Source organism: Peromyscus maniculatus, chromosome 23 (genome assembly GCF_049852395.1).
Source record: "Peromyscus maniculatus bairdii isolate BWxNUB_F1_BW_parent chromosome 23, HU_Pman_BW_mat_3.1, whole genome shotgun sequence".
NCBI lineage: Eukaryota > Metazoa > Chordata > Mammalia > Rodentia > Cricetidae > Peromyscus > Peromyscus maniculatus.
In genome coordinates, this window is record NC_134874.1 from 41103865 (window position 1) to 41122607 (window position 18743).

General features: G+C 36.7%; 1 protein-coding gene across 1 annotated transcript in view; it reads left to right on the forward strand.

The window, feature by feature from the left end:
* Window positions 1-18743, forward strand: part of LOC102926279 (cytochrome P450 3A14-like) — a 44792-nt gene that overhangs the window by 12171 nt on the left and 13878 nt on the right. The window contains exons 4-8 of the mRNA XM_076560650.1: window positions 5044-5157; window positions 5441-5529; window positions 6140-6288; window positions 16037-16164; window positions 17441-17507. Coding sequence (XP_076416765.1) covers window positions 5044-5157; window positions 5441-5529; window positions 6140-6288; window positions 16037-16164; window positions 17441-17507 — 547 coding nt within the window. The remainder of the gene's footprint in view (window positions 1-5043; window positions 5158-5440; window positions 5530-6139; window positions 6289-16036; window positions 16165-17440; window positions 17508-18743) is intronic.

The window sequence follows — 18743 nt, forward strand, 5'->3', positions numbered from 1 at the left end:
AATAAATAAAAAAATAAAACAGAAAAAAAAATTCTCAAAGTTGTTCTAATTTTGATTTACCTAATTTCTATGGGTAATTAATAATCAATAGATCTTTTTAGACTTTTTATGTCTTCTTTTGAGAATTTTTTTCAACTTCATTGCCCACGTTCCTTGAGATAGAGTCTCTCTGCATAGCCCTGTTTGTCCTAGAACTCATTATGTTGACCAGGCTGTTCTTCAAATTGCATGAATCCACCTTTCTCTACCTCTGGAGTACTGGTATTAAAGGTGTGAAACACTATGCCCATCTCTCATATCTCATTTTTAAGTTGAGTCATTTGTTTTCTTAAGTCTTTGATTTTGGGTACCTTATAGATTCTGATATTAAACCATTATCAGATGTGTAGCTGGCAAAGATTCTCACTTTGTAGAGTTTGCCTTCACTTAATTGACTGCCTCCTCTGCTGTACAAAGCTTTTTAATTTTGTGAGGCAATACTTGTCAATTGTTGACCTTAATTTCCAGACAAATGGAGTCCTGTTCATGAAATCCTTTCCTACACCTATATTCTTTAGGGTCCTGCTTCAGTTTTCTTCTGGAAGATCTAGCATTTCAGATTTTACACTGATGTCTTTGATCTATTTGTAGTTAGTTTTCTGTAAGATGATTGATATGGGTCTATTTCATTCTTTTACAAGTGGACATCCTGTTTTCACAGCACATTTGTTGAAGATGCTGTCTATTCTCCAGAGTGTATTTTTGGATCTTTGTCAAACATCAGGTGGCTTTAGTCATGTGACCTCATGTTCGAGTCTCTTGTTTCCTCCATTGTTCTATATATCTATTTTTGCACCAGTAGGATACTATGTTTATTAGTACTGCTATAGAACATATTTTGAAAACTGGAATGATTATTATTTCTGCATTATTCTTATTATTAAGGATTGTTGTGGCTATTCACAATCTTGTCTGATTCCATATGGTTTTTAGAAATTTTTTCTAGTTCTCTGAAGTATGTCATGATGGTCTTCTTGGTGTTGCCTTGAATCTCTAAGTTGCTTTTGGTAGAATCATTATTTTCACAATGTCAGTTCTACCATTCCAGAATCAAAGAATGTCTTTTCATCTCTTTATTCTGAGATTTAAAGCTTTCACTGTAGAGTTCTTTCCCCTCCTTGATTAGGATTATTATAAGGTCTATTATATACTTTGAAGGCATTTTAAAAGGAAACATGTCAACAGTCTCCTTCATAGCCTGCTGGTGTACATAAAAACTACTGATTTTTGTAAGCTGAATTTTATCCTGACTCTTTTCTGAAATTGTTCATCATTTCAACAAGTTTTTTTGGTAGAATATATATATTCACATACTTATATGTGTGTGTATATTCTGCAAATAAGGTTAATATGACTTTCTCTTTTTCTATAATTTCCTTCTCCTGATGTTTTGCTCTAGCTAGTGCTTTGAGGATTATATTGAAAAAGAGTGGGGATAGTACACAGCCCTGTCTCACTCTTGATTTTAATTTATTTCAATGGTATCATTTGAGTTTTTCCATTGAGGATTATGTTGGCTGTGAGTTTGTAATATAAAGCATTTATTATTTTGATGTGAATTATATATTTTATTTGATGTATGTTTCTGTCATTCCTACTCTCTCCAGAACTTTTATAATAAAGGCATGTTTATTTGTTTTCAAACACTGTCTCAAAAGTATCTCTGCCAGTGCTGGAACACAGTATGTAGTCCAGGCTGATGTTGAACTCACAAATATGTAAATGCCTCTCTATCCTGTGTTCTGAGCTTAAAGCATACAGCAACACTGTGTTGAATTTTTAATCATTTATTTACTTATTCTTATAATTTTTATTTTTAATTTTAAAATTATGCGTGTGCCTGTATATCAGTATTTGGGTATGTGTACATGAGTAATGACAGTCATTCTTATTTTTATGTCTCAATTATTTCATATATGTGTGTATTATAAATTTTATTATTATATTATTCCAATATATAGAATCCATTCTAACAGACAAACATATAATACATATATATATATATATATATATTGCTTATATTCATGTCCTATTATCTCATCTTGTCTCTCTCCCACTCTTACTGTTCTTCTTCCTCTTCTAAATTATTTTTCCTTCTACTCTGATATCTTTAAATAAATTTGGTGACTCAGTGAATTTATTAAGTGTTGATTACAAGAGACCATATATTCAAGAGTCATTTGCAGCAACATAGACATCCTATTAATCTGTACACTGTTGAAGTAAACAGTTCTTCCATCTCTAGTTGCCACTATCTACCTATAAATCCTCAGATGGAACCTCATGAATCCTACCCTTCCCCATAGTGGAATGTTGATGGGTCTTATCCTGTGAATGGTCTTAGGCCATTAATCATCATTTCTGGGAGTTGAAGAGTGCAATGACCTTTTCATGCCCAGAAGTGAACTTTATATATGTCTCTACCTTTATATATGTATATATATATATATATATATATATATATATATATATATATTTAAGAAACTTTATTTATATTTATTAAAATGTGTATATGTTTGTGTATATGAGGAGAGTGTCCATGAAAACCAGAAGAGGGTATTGGTATCCTCTGGTTCTGGAGTCACAGGCAATTGCCCCAACTGAGAGGGGTTTTGGAAACTGAACCTAGGTCCCTGTCAAGAGCAGTGTATGTTCTTAACTAGTGAGCCTCTTCTCCAGGCAAGACCTTATATTTCTTCTGCTTCTCTCCCTTTCTTTAATCTCCCCAAGTCTTTGAGTGGGTGATTTAGACATCACATTTAGGAGTGAGTATTCTGAAGTCACTTTTTTTACTTTGTTTAGTTATAAGTTTCTGTATAAATCTTTGCTCATGGTAAAATGAAACTTCTAAGACAAACACTCACAGCTGTAATCTGGGGGCATATACATAAGAATCTAGAAGCCAATTAGATTAGCATCACATTCCATTTAGTAGCAACAACAGTAGTTTCTGCACTAGCGCCTATTATATGTTTTATAATCTGCATGTGGAGAGATGGGTGAGACATAAGGAAAAATAACTGCTATTACAGAAGACCAGGGTTCAATTTCTAGTAGCCACATAGTACCTGAAACTCATCTGTAAATCCAGTCTCATTAAGTCTGATGCTCCCTTCATGGCTCTGTAGGCACTGCACATCTTTAGTACAGGTATGGTACAGATATACATGGAAAAATGCTCATACAACTATTATTAGCTCCACAGATAGGGATGGTGACATCATGAGCTGCTTTTTTGAGTGTGCCAGATTTGTAAAATTGTATTGATCTTCTAGGGTGCTAGTGGGGATAACCATGGCATCTGTAAGTCCATGTGAGTCATACCCATGTCATGCCCAGAGTCCAGCCCTTTGTGGCACTCCTCTGGCTCTAGCAGTCTGGTAGCAGTCTCTACCATTTCTTCCACAATGTTCCCTAAGCCTTGGATGTGAGTGGTTGTAGGTATTCTATCAGTTTCAATTTCCTTCATTTTTGTGTATAATCTTTATTTGTTCCACACAGTTAATAACAGAACTTGAACATGGAAGTATTTCCATTTCCAGTGAAATCTGTGTGCCTTTTAGTTTATCTTTTTTCTCTCATTGCAATAGTTAGACACCAGGTTAGGATGTAGTAAAAGGCAAGAACTGGTCTTTGAAAATCATTTTTTATGGGAAAATCATTATTTCTTAGCAAAGTGAAGTGCTGGATGAAGGTTTTGTTTGATGTATTTTTATCACATGTATGAAATTTCCCTCTCACTATTAACATGTAGGAACTACTGAAATATTCCAAGTTAGAATCAAATATGGGTGCATATGGAAGAAGAAACTTTCCATTGGAGAAAGAAAATAATATTTCTCTTTTGCTTATATTTCAGTATAAACAATCAAGGAGAGTTATTTCCATGACATTCAGTAGTGCTTATGCTAATAATACCTAATCACTCAGTATATGTGATAATTTAATGATTACTACGTCATGTTACTTCTTTTCAAAATAGCTCAAGCTAAAGATACTTGTGAGTGCAAAACTGGCCTAAGGAAATGTTTGCCAATATAGCCCTCCTATATGTACCCTATTTTTCTCATTGCATTTTGGGAACATGAAACAAACAAACTAGACATAGTTAAAAAGAGAAACCTCAATTGAGAAATGCATCCATCAGCTTACTTATAGAAAGGCTGTGGGGCATTTTCATTAGTGACTGCGCTCAATTCATTGTGGTTGGTGCCACCCCTGGACAGTTAGTCCTGGGTTGTATTTGAAAGCAGGCTGAGCAAACCATGATGAGCAAGCCAAAAGGGGCATTCCTCCAAAGCTTCTGCTTCAGTTCCTGCCTTCAGATTCCTGCCTTAAGTTCCTGTCTTGACTTCTCTCAGTGACAGACTATGGCCTGAGAGTTGTAAGATTACTAAACCCTCTCCATCAGGAGTTGCTTTTTTTCCATGATCTTTATCACAGCAATAGAAACCTAACTAAGAAACCAACTTTTTCTATACTGACTTGGAGAACAATTTGATCTACTACCTGTTTATTCACATAGAAAAGCAGTTTTGTTTTCTACAGAGAAAATCATATTGAAATGAAGACTGTAATATAATAGCTTTATCCCACACAGGTGGCTGTACGTATCCTTACTTTAACTTTGAGGCATTTTACATATTTTATTTATCACATATGTGTACCTGAATGTATGTATGTGTACTGCATGTGTGCAAGTACTCACAGAGAGAAGAAGAGGGCATTAAACACCCAGAACTGGAGTTACTTGCAGTTGTGAACCACCTAATGTAGCTGCAAAGAATTGAACCAGAATCCTCTGTAAGAGGAGCAAGTAGTGTTAACCACTGAGCCATACCTCCAGCCCCAGTTTGAGGAACTGTTACTGAGATATTAGCATAAAACCTGCCCCTAGAAGAGGATTAGTAGCTATTAACAAATGTTTTCTATTTCTACAGATTTTTATAACTGTTAAGATAACCAATCTAATAGAGGGAATAATCTATTTTCTTTGTATGGTAGCCTTTTGGTCCATCTGGAATAATGAAAAAAAGTATAACAAGATCTGAGAATGAAGAATGGAAAAGAATTCGATCATTGCTGACACCAACCTTTAGTAGTGGAAAACTGAAGGAGGTAAGTTAATGAAGAACTTTTTATTGTAAATGGAGATTTTATCTAAAGATTGGGAGAAATAATATCATACCCTTTAAATAGATGTTCCTTTGAGCATTACATTGCTAATAATGTTTTTTATTTTGTTTCATTGTTGCATTGATTTTTTGTTTTGTTGTTGTTATTTTGTCTTATATTTGTCCTTTTAAAAATATGATTATTTTTTTTATAATTTCAAAAGCTTGTTATTTGGGAACACAGATGTTGCCATTTACCAAGAGACTGTGTTGTGTTTTTTGCTTAGATGTTCCCCATTATCCAAGAATATGGAGACGCGCTGGTAAAAAACCTGAGTCAGGAAATAGAGAAGGGCAAGAATGTTACCATGAAAGAGTGAGTAGTGATGCATGCATTCGCTGGGGATTCTGTGCCCCATCTGTGGACCTCCCTCTGCCTGACAGGTAGCTAAAATTATTCTGGATCAAAAGTAAGGGAGAGTCATGATGTTACCATGCTGTGAACCATACATTAAGGAACAGTTGCCACAATAACCTGTGAGATCTCTTCCCTGTATAACGGAGAAATAATAGGTTACCTGTTGTCATCTTATATGTTATAAAGACAAGTTATATAGTTTAGAATGAAAGAAGAAAATTTAGGTAAGCTTCAGGTGGGGATTAAGAAATGTGGGAGGAGCATTTATGTGCTACATCAGAGGACTTTGGTTTGGCAAGAATATTATAGCTGTAACTTTCAACTATCTGAATCCTCAGAATTTACTAAGGGTTTAAAAAATATCAACAGGAAACAAAATTTTCTGCCTCTCTTTCATCCAACTGAAGAGGGAGAATGTTCTGGAAATGGTATGGGTAGTAAAATCATGTTGAGTTCTGGAAACACCACAGTAGTAAACTCAGGCTGTGTTGATGATACTGCAGACAAATTGTCACATAGCTCAGAGGTTGTATGAATAGCGTATTAACTCGCCTGTTTCTCTATTCAGCATCTTTGGGGCCTACAGCATGGATGTGACCACTAGTACCTTATTTGGAGTGAAAGTGGATTCCCTCAACAACCCCCAGGATCCCTTTGTGAAAAACACCAGAAAGCTTTTTACATTTGACTTTTTCAGTCCATTGGGTTTTTCTACAGGTATATAGTTTGTTTTCAACTACATTAAGATCTTAGAATTATTTTATATACCATACAAAATAAAGAGGTTCCTCATAGCATATTCATACACAATTATTATCTCTGCCATCTTGCTTTCACTCCTGTATGATGTTTCTTTTATCCCCATCTGAATTTTCATTTCACAGGTTGTTAGCCATCATTGCCACATACTTTTGTACTTTTTTGATAGGCATGAGATGATTATGTGATTTCTGTCTTTAAGCCATTAATGCCATGATTTATAACTATACATTTACATATATTGAATTATTCAACATCTCTAGAATGAAACTTGAATTGAAGTTAAATTAATATTATCTACTTTTAAAGTTTCTCTGTTTATTTTCTTATGGATAGTATATTTATTTTAAGAGTAGGTTTAGAAGTCACTCACTATTATATTGCAGAATTTATTCTGTGACATTGTATCTATTAGCATTTGTTTTATGAAATTGGGTGCACATATTGATGTATATAAATTTAGAGTTGCAATGTCTTGTGGGTGCATAGCTACTTTAAAATGTATAAAATGACCTTCTACATCCTTGCAACTAGCTTTCGTTTGATATTGGAATAGTGATGCATGATTTTTCCTATGTTGATATTTGGTGGCTTGGTACATTTCTTGGGTCAGGATAAAGCATTATGTTTGTTAATCCAATGTGATTGTGTATTATTTAATTATCTATTTATTAAAAGACAAGCTCCATATACTCCTGGCTGGACTAGAACTGGCTATGTACATAAGACTTGTCTGAATTCATTGTGATCTGCCTGTATCTGGCTCTTGAGTGCTGAGATTAAAGGATGTGTCACTATCTTCAGCCTTAGTCTGTATCCATTGATAAAGGAATGTAGAGTGGTTTTTTTTTTTCATTTTTCTTTATTAAGAAATTTTCTACTCACTCTACATACCACCCACAGATCCCACCTCCTCCCACCAACTAGTCCTCTCTCCCGAGCAACCCCACATCCCCACATCCCCCAAATCAAGGTCTCCCATGGGGAGTCAGCAGAGTCCAGCACACTGATCCTAGGCAGGTCCTAGCCCCTTCCCACAGTGCCAGGGCTGAGTGAGGTGTTGCAACACAGGCACTGGATTACCAAACGCCTGCCCATGCACCAGGGATGGATCCTAATCCGCCTGCCTGGGTGCCCCCCAAACAGTTTGAGCCAAACAGCCATCTTTCATATCCAGAGGGCATAGTCCATTCCCATGGAGGCTTCACAGCCACTAGGCTACAACAGCTCATGGGCTTCCACTAGTGTGGCCAGTCATTTCTACATGTCTTCCCATCATGATCTCGAAGTCCCCTGCCTGCAGAATCCCTCCTCTCTCTCTCATTGATTGGATTCCCAGAGCTCAGCCTGGCACCTGGCCGTGAATCTCTGTGTCTGCTTCCATCAGTCACTGAACAAAGGCTCTATGATTAATGTTAGGTTTTTCGTTAGACTCGTCAACAAAATAAACCAGTCCAGGCATCCTCTGGACCACTGTCAGCAGTCCAGGATGGGGTCATCCTTGTGGATTCCTGAGAGCCTCCCCGGTGCCCTGCCTCTTCCTATTCACATGATGTCCTCATCTATCATGGTATCTCCCTCCCTGCCCTCCCACTCTGCCCCTATTCCAGCTCAACTGTCCCATTTCCCTGTGCTCATCCCTCTATCCTTGCCTTCCGCCATCCCCCCACCCCCAGTCTGCTCATGTAGATCTCATCCACTTCTCTTTTACTGGGTCATCCATGTTTCCCTTCTAGGGTCTTTCCCTGTTAGCTAGCCTCTCTGGAGCTGTGGGTTGCAGAATGGCCATTCCTTCCCTCACATCTAGTATCCACTTATAAGTGAGCACATACTATGTTTGTCCTTCTGAGTCTGGGTTACCTCACTCAGGATGATGTTTTCCAGTTCCATCTATTTGCCTGCAAATTTCATGATATCATTGTTTTTTTTTACTGCTGAGTAGTACTCCATTGTGTATATGTGCCACATTTTCTTTATCCATTCTTCAATTGAGGGACATCTAGGATGTTTCCAGGTTCTGACTATTATGAATAATGCTGATATGAACATAGTTGAGCATGTCCTTGTGGTAAGATTGAGCATTCCGTGAGCATATGCCCAAGAATGGTATATCTGGGTGTTGAGGAAGACTTATTCCCAATTTTCTGACAAACTGCCATACTGATTTTTCCCAGAGTGGCTGTACAAGTTTGCATTCCCACCAACAGTAGAGGAGTGTTCCCCTTGATTCACATCCTCTCCAACATAAGCTGTCTTTTTTTTTCTTTATTTTTATAAACATTTTTAATTTTACAAAATAACTTCTAGGTAGTTAATTTTGCTCCTAGAAACATAGATAGCCTATTTCCTTTTATATATATTTTATAATTTAATTTAATTTTACATATCAGCCACGGATTCCCATGTCCTCCCTCCTCCCGCCCGCCCCCAATCCCATCTCCTCCAGGGCAAGGATTGCCCTGGGGATTCCACTCAGCCTGGTAGATTCAGTCGAGGCAGGTCCAGTCTCCTCCTCCCTTCACCCAGGCTGAGCAAAGTGTCCGTGCATAGGCCCCAGGTTCCAAACAGCCAGGATGTCTTCTTTTGATCATAGCCATTCTGACAGGTATAAGATGGTATGTCAAGAGTCATTTTTATTTGCATTTCCCTGATGACTAAGGATGTTGAGCAATTCCTTAAATGTCTTTCAGCCATTTGAGAGTCTTCTGTTGAGAATTCTCTGTTAAGCTCTATAGACCATGTTTTAATTGGATTGTTCAGTATTTTGAAGTCTAGCTTTTTTTAGTTCTTTATATATTTTGGAAATCAACCCTCTGTCAGATGTGGAGTTGGTGAAGATCTTTTCCCATTCTGTAGGCTGTCAATTTGTCTTGTTGACCTTGTCCTTTGCTCTACAAAAGCTTCTCAGTTTCAGGAGGTCCTATTTATTAATTGTTGCTCTCAGTGTCTGTGCTACTGGTGTTATATTTAGGAAGTGGTCTCCTGTGCCCATGTGTTCAAGTCTACTTCATACTTTCTCTTCTATCAAGTTCAGTGTAACTGGTTTTATGTTGAAGTCTTTGATCTACTTGGACTTGAGTTTTGTGCATGGCAACAAATATGGATATACTTGCATTTTTCTACATGTTGACCTCCAGTTATGCCAGTACCATTTGTTGAAGATACTTTCTTTTTTCCATGGTACAGTTTTGGCTTCCTTGTGAAAAATCAGGTGTTTATAGGTATGTGGATTAATGTCAGGGTCTTCATCTCAATTTCATTGGTCCACATATTTGTTTTTATGCCAGTACCAAGCTGTTTTTATTACTATAGCTCTATAGTAGAGTTTGAGGTCAGGGATGGTGATGCCTCCAGAAGTTGCTTTATTATACAGGATTCTTTGGCTCTCCCAGGTGTTTTTTTCCCATAAGAAGTTAAGTATTGTTCTTTCCAAGTCTGTGAAGAATTGATTTGGGATTTTGATGAATTGATGGGGATTGCATTGAATCTGTAGATTGATTTTGATAAGATTGCCATTTTTACTATGTTAATTTTACCTATCCATGAGCATGGGAGATCTCTCCATTTTCTGATATCTTCTTCAATTTCTTTCTTCAGAGACTTAAATTTTTTATCATTCAGGTGTTTCACTTGCTTAGTTAGAGTTACCCTAAAGTATTTTATATTTTTTATTGCTACTGTAAAGGGTGGTTTCTCTTGCCGCAGACCACCCAGAGGGAGACCACCACTGCGGGAGAACCAGGGAGAAGGCTCGAGGAGAAGTCAGGAATCGGCGAGGAAATGACAGACAGACACACAATGGATTGTTGTGCTGCTGTAGATTTACTTCTGCAAGACCAGTGCTTATATTCTTTTACAATCAAGGAACTTGGCAGGGGATTACATCAGACTGATAATTTTTACAATCACTCAGAATCAGCAAACTTTTTCAATTTCACAGAATCAGCAAAAAACAATAGCAAAGCATATCAGTATCTATTTCTGTGTAGACAATAGCAAAGTACTTTAGTATCTATTTCTGTGTATCACTTCCGCAGCTTGGCGTTCATTGTGGTTGTTGCTTAAGGGCATGATCTCAGAATTTTGTGAAATCTGTCTCGCGCCAAAGACCACATCTGTGAAAACCAGACGTTTACCAGCCAAGGTTCAAGTCACCCTCTAAATACTTTTTGTATAATTCCATTTATTTCTTTCTCACTCCTATATATCCACTTATCCTTCCAGTTGTCATATACCCTTCTATACCAAATACCTTAGGGCTGGCTTCATATTTTCTATGATCTGTTGACTTTCTTTCTTACTATGAAGGCACCAAGGCTTTCTAGTCCTGGCTAGCCTTTCCATGAAAGGCAAATCACTCCAAAGTTGTTTCTTTTCCTTCATGATTCACTCCCCACAACACAGAAAAGACATACAGAGAAAAAGCATGATTAGTGCAAACAAGGACTGTTGCCCTGAGATCCTCAGGCCGCATGACGACCGTTGGACTTGGGGAAACTGCCTGAGGTCTCGCTCCAGGAAGCTTCAACCTCAGCCCTTTTGCTGCCAGACTCTAGTACAGCGGCAAGCTTTCAAGCTTTGCTACAGCTACACAGGTGTCACAGCTGTGGGCGTAGCATTCTCTTATTTTTTTCTCAGCCAATTTATCATTTGTATATAGGAGAGCTAATGATTTTTTTAAATCTCATATTCTGCCACCTTACTGAAGGTGTTTATCAGCTGCAGGAGTTCCCTGGTAGAATTTTTGGGATCACTTATGCATACTATCATATCATGTGCAAATAGTGAAAGTTTGACTTCTACCTTGCCAATTTGTATCCCCTTGATCTCCTTATGTTGTCTTATTGCTCTAGCTAGAACTTCGAGTACTATGTTGACTAAGTATGGGGAGAGTGGACAGCCTTCTCTTGTTTCTGATTTTAGTGGAATCACTTTGAGTTTCTCTCCATTTAATTTGATGCTGGCTGTCAGCTTGCTGTAAATTGCCTTTATTATGTTTAGGTATGTTCCTTATATTCCTGATTTCGGTAGAACTTTTATCATGAAGGGGTGTTGGATTTTGTTAAAGACTTCATCAGCATCTAATGAGATGATCATGTGATTTTTTTCTTTCAGTTTGTTTATATGGTGTATTACATTGCCAGATTTTCATATGTTGAACCATCCTTGCATCCCTGGGATGAAGCCTACTTGGTCATGGTGGATAATTTTTTTGATGTGTCCCTGGATTCAGTTAGCCAGTATTTTATTGAGTATTTTTGCATCAATGTTCATGAGGAAGATTGGTCTGTAATTCTCATTCTTTGTTACATCTTTGTGTGGTTTGGGTATCAGAGTAACTGTAGCCTCATAAAAAGCATTTGATAAAGTTCCTTCTGTATCTATTGTGTGGAACAATTTGAAGAGTATTGGTATCAGCTCTTCTTTGAAAATCTGGTAAAATTCTGCCCTGAAACCATCTAGTCCTGGGCTTTTTTTGGTTGAAAGACTTTTAATGACCATTTCTATTGCCTTAGGGTTATTTGTCAATTTAAATAGTTTGTCTGGTCTTGATTTAACTTTGGTATGTGGTACCTATACAGAAAATCATCCATTTCATTCAGATTTTCCAATCTTATAGAGTACAGGTTTTTGAAGTATGACCTGATGATTCTTTGGATTTTCTTGTCTGTTGTTAATGTTTCCCGTTTCATTTCTGATTTTGTTAATTTGGATTCTCTATCTCTATCTATCTATCTATCTATCTATCTATCTATCTATCTATCTATCTATCTATCTATCATCTATCTATCTATCATCTATCTATCTATAAATCTCTACTTTTTGGTTAATTTGGATAAGGGCTTGTCTATGTTGTTGATTTTCTCAAAAAAACAAGTCTTTGTTTCATTGATTCTTTATATTGTTCTCTTTGTTTCTATTTTATTGTTTTCAGCCCTCAATTTGATTATTCCCTGGCATATGTTTCTCTTAGGTGAGTTTGATTCTTCTTGTTCTAGAGCTTTCATGTGTGCTGTGAAGTCGCTGGTGTGAGATTTCTCAAACTTCTCTATGTGGGCATTTAGAGCTATGAATTTTCCACTTAGCACTGCTTTCATAGTGTCCCATAAGTTTGAATATGTTGTACATTTGTTTTCATTGATTTCTAAGAAATCTTTAATTTCTTTCTTTATTTCTTCCTTGACTAATTGGTGATTCAATTGGGCATTATTAAGTTTCCATGTGATTGTAGGCTTTCCCTAATTTTTGTTGTGTTGAGATCTAACTTTAAGCCATGGTGATCCGATCAGATACAGGAGGTTATTTCAAAGTTTTTGTATCTGTTGAGATTTGCTTTGTGACCAAGCATGTGGTTGATTTTGGAGAAGGTTCCATGGGGTGCTGAGAAGAGGGCATATTCTTTTGAGTTAGGGTGGAATATTCGGCAGATATCTATTAAGTCCATTTGAGTCATAATGTCTGTTAGTTCCCTTATTTCTCTGTTAAGTTCCTGTCTGGAAGACCTGTCCATTGGTGAGGGTGGGATGTTTAAGTCTCCCACTACTAATGTATGGTATTTTATGTGTGATTTAAGCTTTAATAATGTTTCTTTTACAAATGTGGGTGCCCTTGTATTTGGGGCATAAATATTCAGAATTGAGACTTTATCTTGTCAGATTTTCCCTGTGATAAATATATAATGTCCTTCATGATCCCTTTCGATTGATTTTAGTTTGAAGTCTATTTTATTAGATATTAGGATAGCTACACCAGCTTTCTTCTTAAATCCATTTGATTGGAAAGTCTTTTCTCAGCCTTTTATTCTGAGGTAGTGTCTGTCTTTGAAGTTGAGATGTATATCTTGTATGCAGCAGAAGGATGGATCTTGTTTTCATGACTATTCTGTTAGCCTAGGTCTTTTTATAGGATATTAATGACCAGTAATTGTTAATTCCTCTTATTTTTGGTGATAATATTGCATGTTGCCCTTCTTTGGTATTTCTTGGTGTGGGATTATCTATTGCATGTGTTTTCATGGGTATATGTAACTTCCTTAGGTTGGATTTTTCCTTCTAGTGCTTTCTGTAGGGTTGGACTTGTGGAAAGATATTGTTTAAATCTGGTTTTATCAAGGAATATTTTGTTTACTCCATCTATATTGATTGAAAGTTTTGCTGGGCATAATAGTCTGGGTTGGCATCCATGGTCTCTGAGTGTCTGCATAATGTCTGTCCAGGACCTTCTGGCTTTTAGAGTCTCCATTGAGAAGTCAGGTGATATTCTTATGGACCTGCCTTTATATTTCACTTGGACTTTTTCCTTTGCAGCTCTTAAATTTTTTTCTTTATTCTGTATGTTTGGTGATTTGATTATTATGTGGTGAGGGGACTTTTTTTTTGGATCCAGTCTATTTGGTGTTCTGTAACCTTATTGTATCTTTATAGGCATTTCCTTCTTTAGGTTGGGAAAGTTTTCTTCTATGATCTTGTTGAATATATTTTCTGTGCCTTTGAGTTGGTATTCTTTTTCTTCTATCTCTATTATTCTCTAAGTTTGGTCTTTTCATGGTGTCCCAAATTTACTGGACATTTTGGGTTATGACTTTGTTGGCTTTAGTGTTTTCTTTGAGTGATGAATCTATTTCTTCTCCCATATATTTAATGCCAGAGATCTGCTCTTCCATCTCTTGCATTAGGTTGGTTATACTTGCATCTATAGTTCCTGTTCGTTTACTCAGATTTACTACTTCCAGCATTCCCTCAGTTTGTGTCTTCTTTACTGTCTTGATTTCAGTTTTCAAGTCTTGAAATGTTTCCCTCACTTGTTTAATTGCTTTCTCTTGGCTTTCAAGGGATTTACTGATTTCTTCCCATTTTTGTTTGACTTTTCCTTGAATTCTTTAAGGGAATTTTTCATTTCCTCCTTAAAGATTTCTATCATCTTCTTAAGATCATTTTTAAGGATGAATTCTTCTGTTTCTTCTGTGTTGGAATGTGCAGTTCTTGCTGGTATAGGTTCTGATGGAGCCATATTTTGTTGTTGTTGTTGACTGTATTTTTGCACTGGCATCTCTTTCTCCACTTGGTTCAAGTGGTGTCTGTGTCTGAGGGAGGCTCTCTTGGTCTGATCAATACTCTTGGACTAGTGGGAGCTCTTGGTCTAGTTGGTACTGATGGATTCTTTGTCTCAGGGAGCAGCTCTTAGTCCAATTGGCACTGCTGGGCTCTGTCTCATGGAGTAGCTGCAATCTTGGCATGTGAGTGGTTTGGGAGGAGTGGGGCTTGTGGGTTACGAGATCTGGTGGGGAATGGTGGTAGTCTGATCTGTCTGCAATAGGGCTGCCTGCTGACTGGCCTGAAACTGGGACTGCAATGGGTGGTGGTGTAGGGGTACAGGGTTTGGCCCCTGGGCCAAAGCCTAGAGCTGGGGTGTTCAGGTTTGAGGATAAAGACTCACCTCTTAGTCCAATCAGCTGCTGGTGGGCTCAGTAGAGTGTTAATATTTACACTTCCTATTGAAAGTCATGTTTCAATTCCTGACATTTTATTGATTTTCTACTGTGTGGCATTGTCTTGGCCCTCTTTTTGAACAGCTGTCTTAGCATATTTTTTTTCTCTAGCCTCTTGGCTGTATTTATTTTTTACTTCAGTCCAAACCATTCTTTACGTTATGTAATGCAAGCAGACTTCATTGTGAGAAATTTTTTAGAATGGACATAAACAAGGGATACCTTTTCTGTGTTGATTGTAATAAATAGTGTTTTCATATACACATTAGTATTGTTCAGCAGCTCTTATTTTCTAAACATGGACTAAATCTTTTCAAGGCATCCTGTTATTTTTGTTTTCCATTGAAAATTCAGGAGATGTGCTCATGGTCTTGTCTTTATTTGTGACTTGTCTTTCCTCTTACACCTTGCAGTACACTTTCTTTATTCTGTGTATTCACAGTATATGTAAAATATGAAATAGGAAGTTTCTTCTCTGGTCTTCTTACCTGTGTTATACACTTCAACCTGTCATTGCCTTTTCCCAAGAGTGATGGAAAAGACATACTTCCTCAATTTCTACGTTAGTTCTTAGTTTCCATTGACAATCCTCATAAAGTTAAGGGAAATCACTGCTGTACCCAATTTTCTAAGACATTAATTAGGAAAGGATGTTGTGTTTATCCCTGATTTTTTTCAAATCACACTATCTCTGATTGCTTGTGTAATTTGGTTTTATTTTGTGTTATGACCCATTGTATAGCAAACAACAGAATTCCTTTCATGTTTCTACATTCAGTTGGTAAGAGTTTTGCTGATAAAATCCCTTTAGTATCTTTAAGTCACATTTTTACATAGGATTTAGTCCCAAGATTTATTCTGATTTTAAATAACAGGGCACTAGAAGCTTCCAGATTCAATTCTCCACATTCCCCTAGTTTTGTAAGTTTTAGAAATGCCTGTGAAGAACAGGTAAGAATTATCTGTTAAATATTTCATAAAATTCCACACTGAATCTTCCTACAGCTCAACTCTTCTCTTTGCATTTCTATTTAAAGTTCAATTAGTTTTAGGTGTGATATACTTTCTATATTTTATAATTATACTAATTTGTACCACAATTGTTCCTGTTGTTTTGATATTTTACTTAAATTATTTAAAGTTTGTCATTGGTGAATAAAAAAAACTGTCAAAAGCTTAAATTGCATTTTCATCATGTTATTTTTCTTTTCTCTACAGTACTCTTTCCATTCCTTTCCAGAATATATAACAAACTAAACATCTGCATGTTTCCAAGTGATGCTATGTCATTTTTTAAGAAATTTATAGAAAAAAACAGAAAATATCGGCTTGAAAATACCCAAGAGGTCAAGTATCACACAATTTATTATAATTCTAAGGCCATGATGTCAAAAGATAAACATTTCTTATAGAAAGCCCTATTAAGATATTTAATGAATTTGTTTTTTTTTTAATTTGAGTTGTATCCTGCCTAGAACTTCAGCAATATCTTTGAGCATTGAGATTGTTACTTTTATAACCCATTTTTCCCTATATACAGCTTACATGCTGGACTAAGGATAAGGATGTTGGCAGAAAAAATGCTGACAGAAGGATGTCAGGGAGGCAGTATTATGTCTGAGGAGGTGCCTCTGCTTATTTGCCAGTATTCTGAGGATTGGAACATTTGTAGTTGTGGTTGTCTGGAAGTAAATAGCTCCCTAAGGGAGTGTCACGATTAGGAGTTGTGACTTTGTTGGAGTAGGTATGGTCTTGTTGGAGGAAGTCTGTCACTGTGGAGGCAGGCTTTGAGGTTTCATATGTGCTCAAGCCATGCCCAGTGTTTTAGACCACTTCCAGGTGCCTGTCAAGGTATAAGAACTCTCAGCTATCCCTATAGCACCATGCCTGTCTGTATGCTGCCTTGCTTCCTGCCATGAAGATAATGAACTAAGTCTCTGAACTGTAAGCAAGCCTCCAGAGTTAAATGTTTTCTTTTATAAGAGTTGTCATGGTCATGGTATTTCCTCACAGCAATAGCAATCCTAACTAAGACAGGAAACAATCTCATAAAACCAAGCAATGACTTGCAGAACAACAGGTGATGAGTATGAGATATTGGTTAACAATATGTCAAGGAAATGAGATATTGATGTGTAGGACTTATTTCTAAACAAGCTCCTATGAAAGGAGAAGAAACTGCCAACCATCCAGACAGGAGTCTTTTGTCAACAACTACAGATGCTTAGAATAAGGGAAAGTCATGAGAAATGGTGTTGAACATGGCAGCATGATACTAGACTATGTTTGACTTATTTTTTAAACGCTAATTTTTCATTACAGGGTTTCTCTGACTGGTTCTGGCTGTCTTGGAAATCATTTCATAGACTAGGCTGTACTCAATCTCAAAGATCCACCTGCTTCCCAAGTGCTGGTATTAAAAGTGTTTGCCATCACCACCAGGCTCATGGTAAACTTTTTGTTCCCCAAAATCTATGGGTCATTGTTTTATGTGATTCAGGCAACATTAGCTGGATTCATAAATAAGCCTCTTCTGCCCAAGAAAGTTTAACTTCTGTGTTTCATACTTATTTTTTGCATGCCAATCCACTTTCTGCTTTTAAAATTTCTGTCTCCTTTCAGCACCGAGTGGATTTTCTTCAGCTGATGATGAACTCCCAGAATTCCAAAGACACGGAGTCTCATAAACGTAACTAAGTATAATTTAGGGTCTAAAGGGGTTGCACAGAGTGCAGGGCTTGTTCTTGAAATGTAAAGGTTCATTCCAGCAGAGAAAGCTTCCTGCTAAATCACAAAAAGACACAGTTTATGTTATATGAAGAGGGCTAAGGAACTTTCTAAAATCATGGAGTATATGCATACAGAAAATATCAAGGTAATTGTACCTTCCCTCTGTGACAGGGAAACTACAACCCTGAAATATTATAAACATGGCTGCCTAACCAAGACCTGAATTGGCCCAACAACAGCTGACTTTCCAACACAGATGTGGAAAGTCTCATGAGTACTGATCTTTAGAATAAGAGCTCCAGGCAGTTCAGAACAGCTGAGAGAGAGAAAATTACTCTTCCGCAGAGATGAGTCCCTGATTGTTTATCCAATACTAACGATCCAACCCAGAAACAAGTACAAGTTGGAAAAATGAGCAGACTCGGCAGGTTGTATTTATGATTGTTTATTTGCAAATGTAATAAATTGGTTAAAGAAGAGGTCCTAAATTTGAGAGTGAGTGGAGATGTGGCATGGGAGTTTAGGAGGGAGGATAGAAAGAGGAAAATTAAATAATTATATTTTGATTAATCTTTTAAAAATCTGAAGGTCTGTTATGAGCATTGAGTTTACACTCCAAGAGTCTTCAGTGATGTGTGGGTCACCTACAGGAGTCAAATGCTAATTCTCAGCCTCAGGCAGTGCCACTGAATCAGAACCTCTACTTTCAAGTCTGTTCCCAGAGCATTCAATCATGAAGCACAGTGTTGAAATACCAACTTTCACTGTGGTTTATAATTGGAAATATGTTCACTAGCTTAAGGGACTATGGAAATTTATTTTTTCCTTTCACAATAACATAATACATTAAAGAAATGCTGTGGGATGTCCTTCTGTATGCTATGAATATGTATTGCTCTTATTGGTTGATAATTAAAGCTGTTTGGCCAATGGTGAGGCAGAATAAGTTTAGGCAGGGCATTCTAACTGGAGAGATAGGAGAAAAAAGAGAGTGGAGAAGAGACTGCTCTATTAATGGAATAGATTCACAATAAGGCAGATTCAGATGAAATAAACCTCTAAACAGTTTACAATATATGTAAAAAATATACAATGGCTTGGAACAGAGAGGAAAAGTAATATAGACAATTATATAAAAAAATAGAAAGTTTTCAAAAATAGTCTTTAAAGAGAAAGTAAAAGTAATATAAAAAAT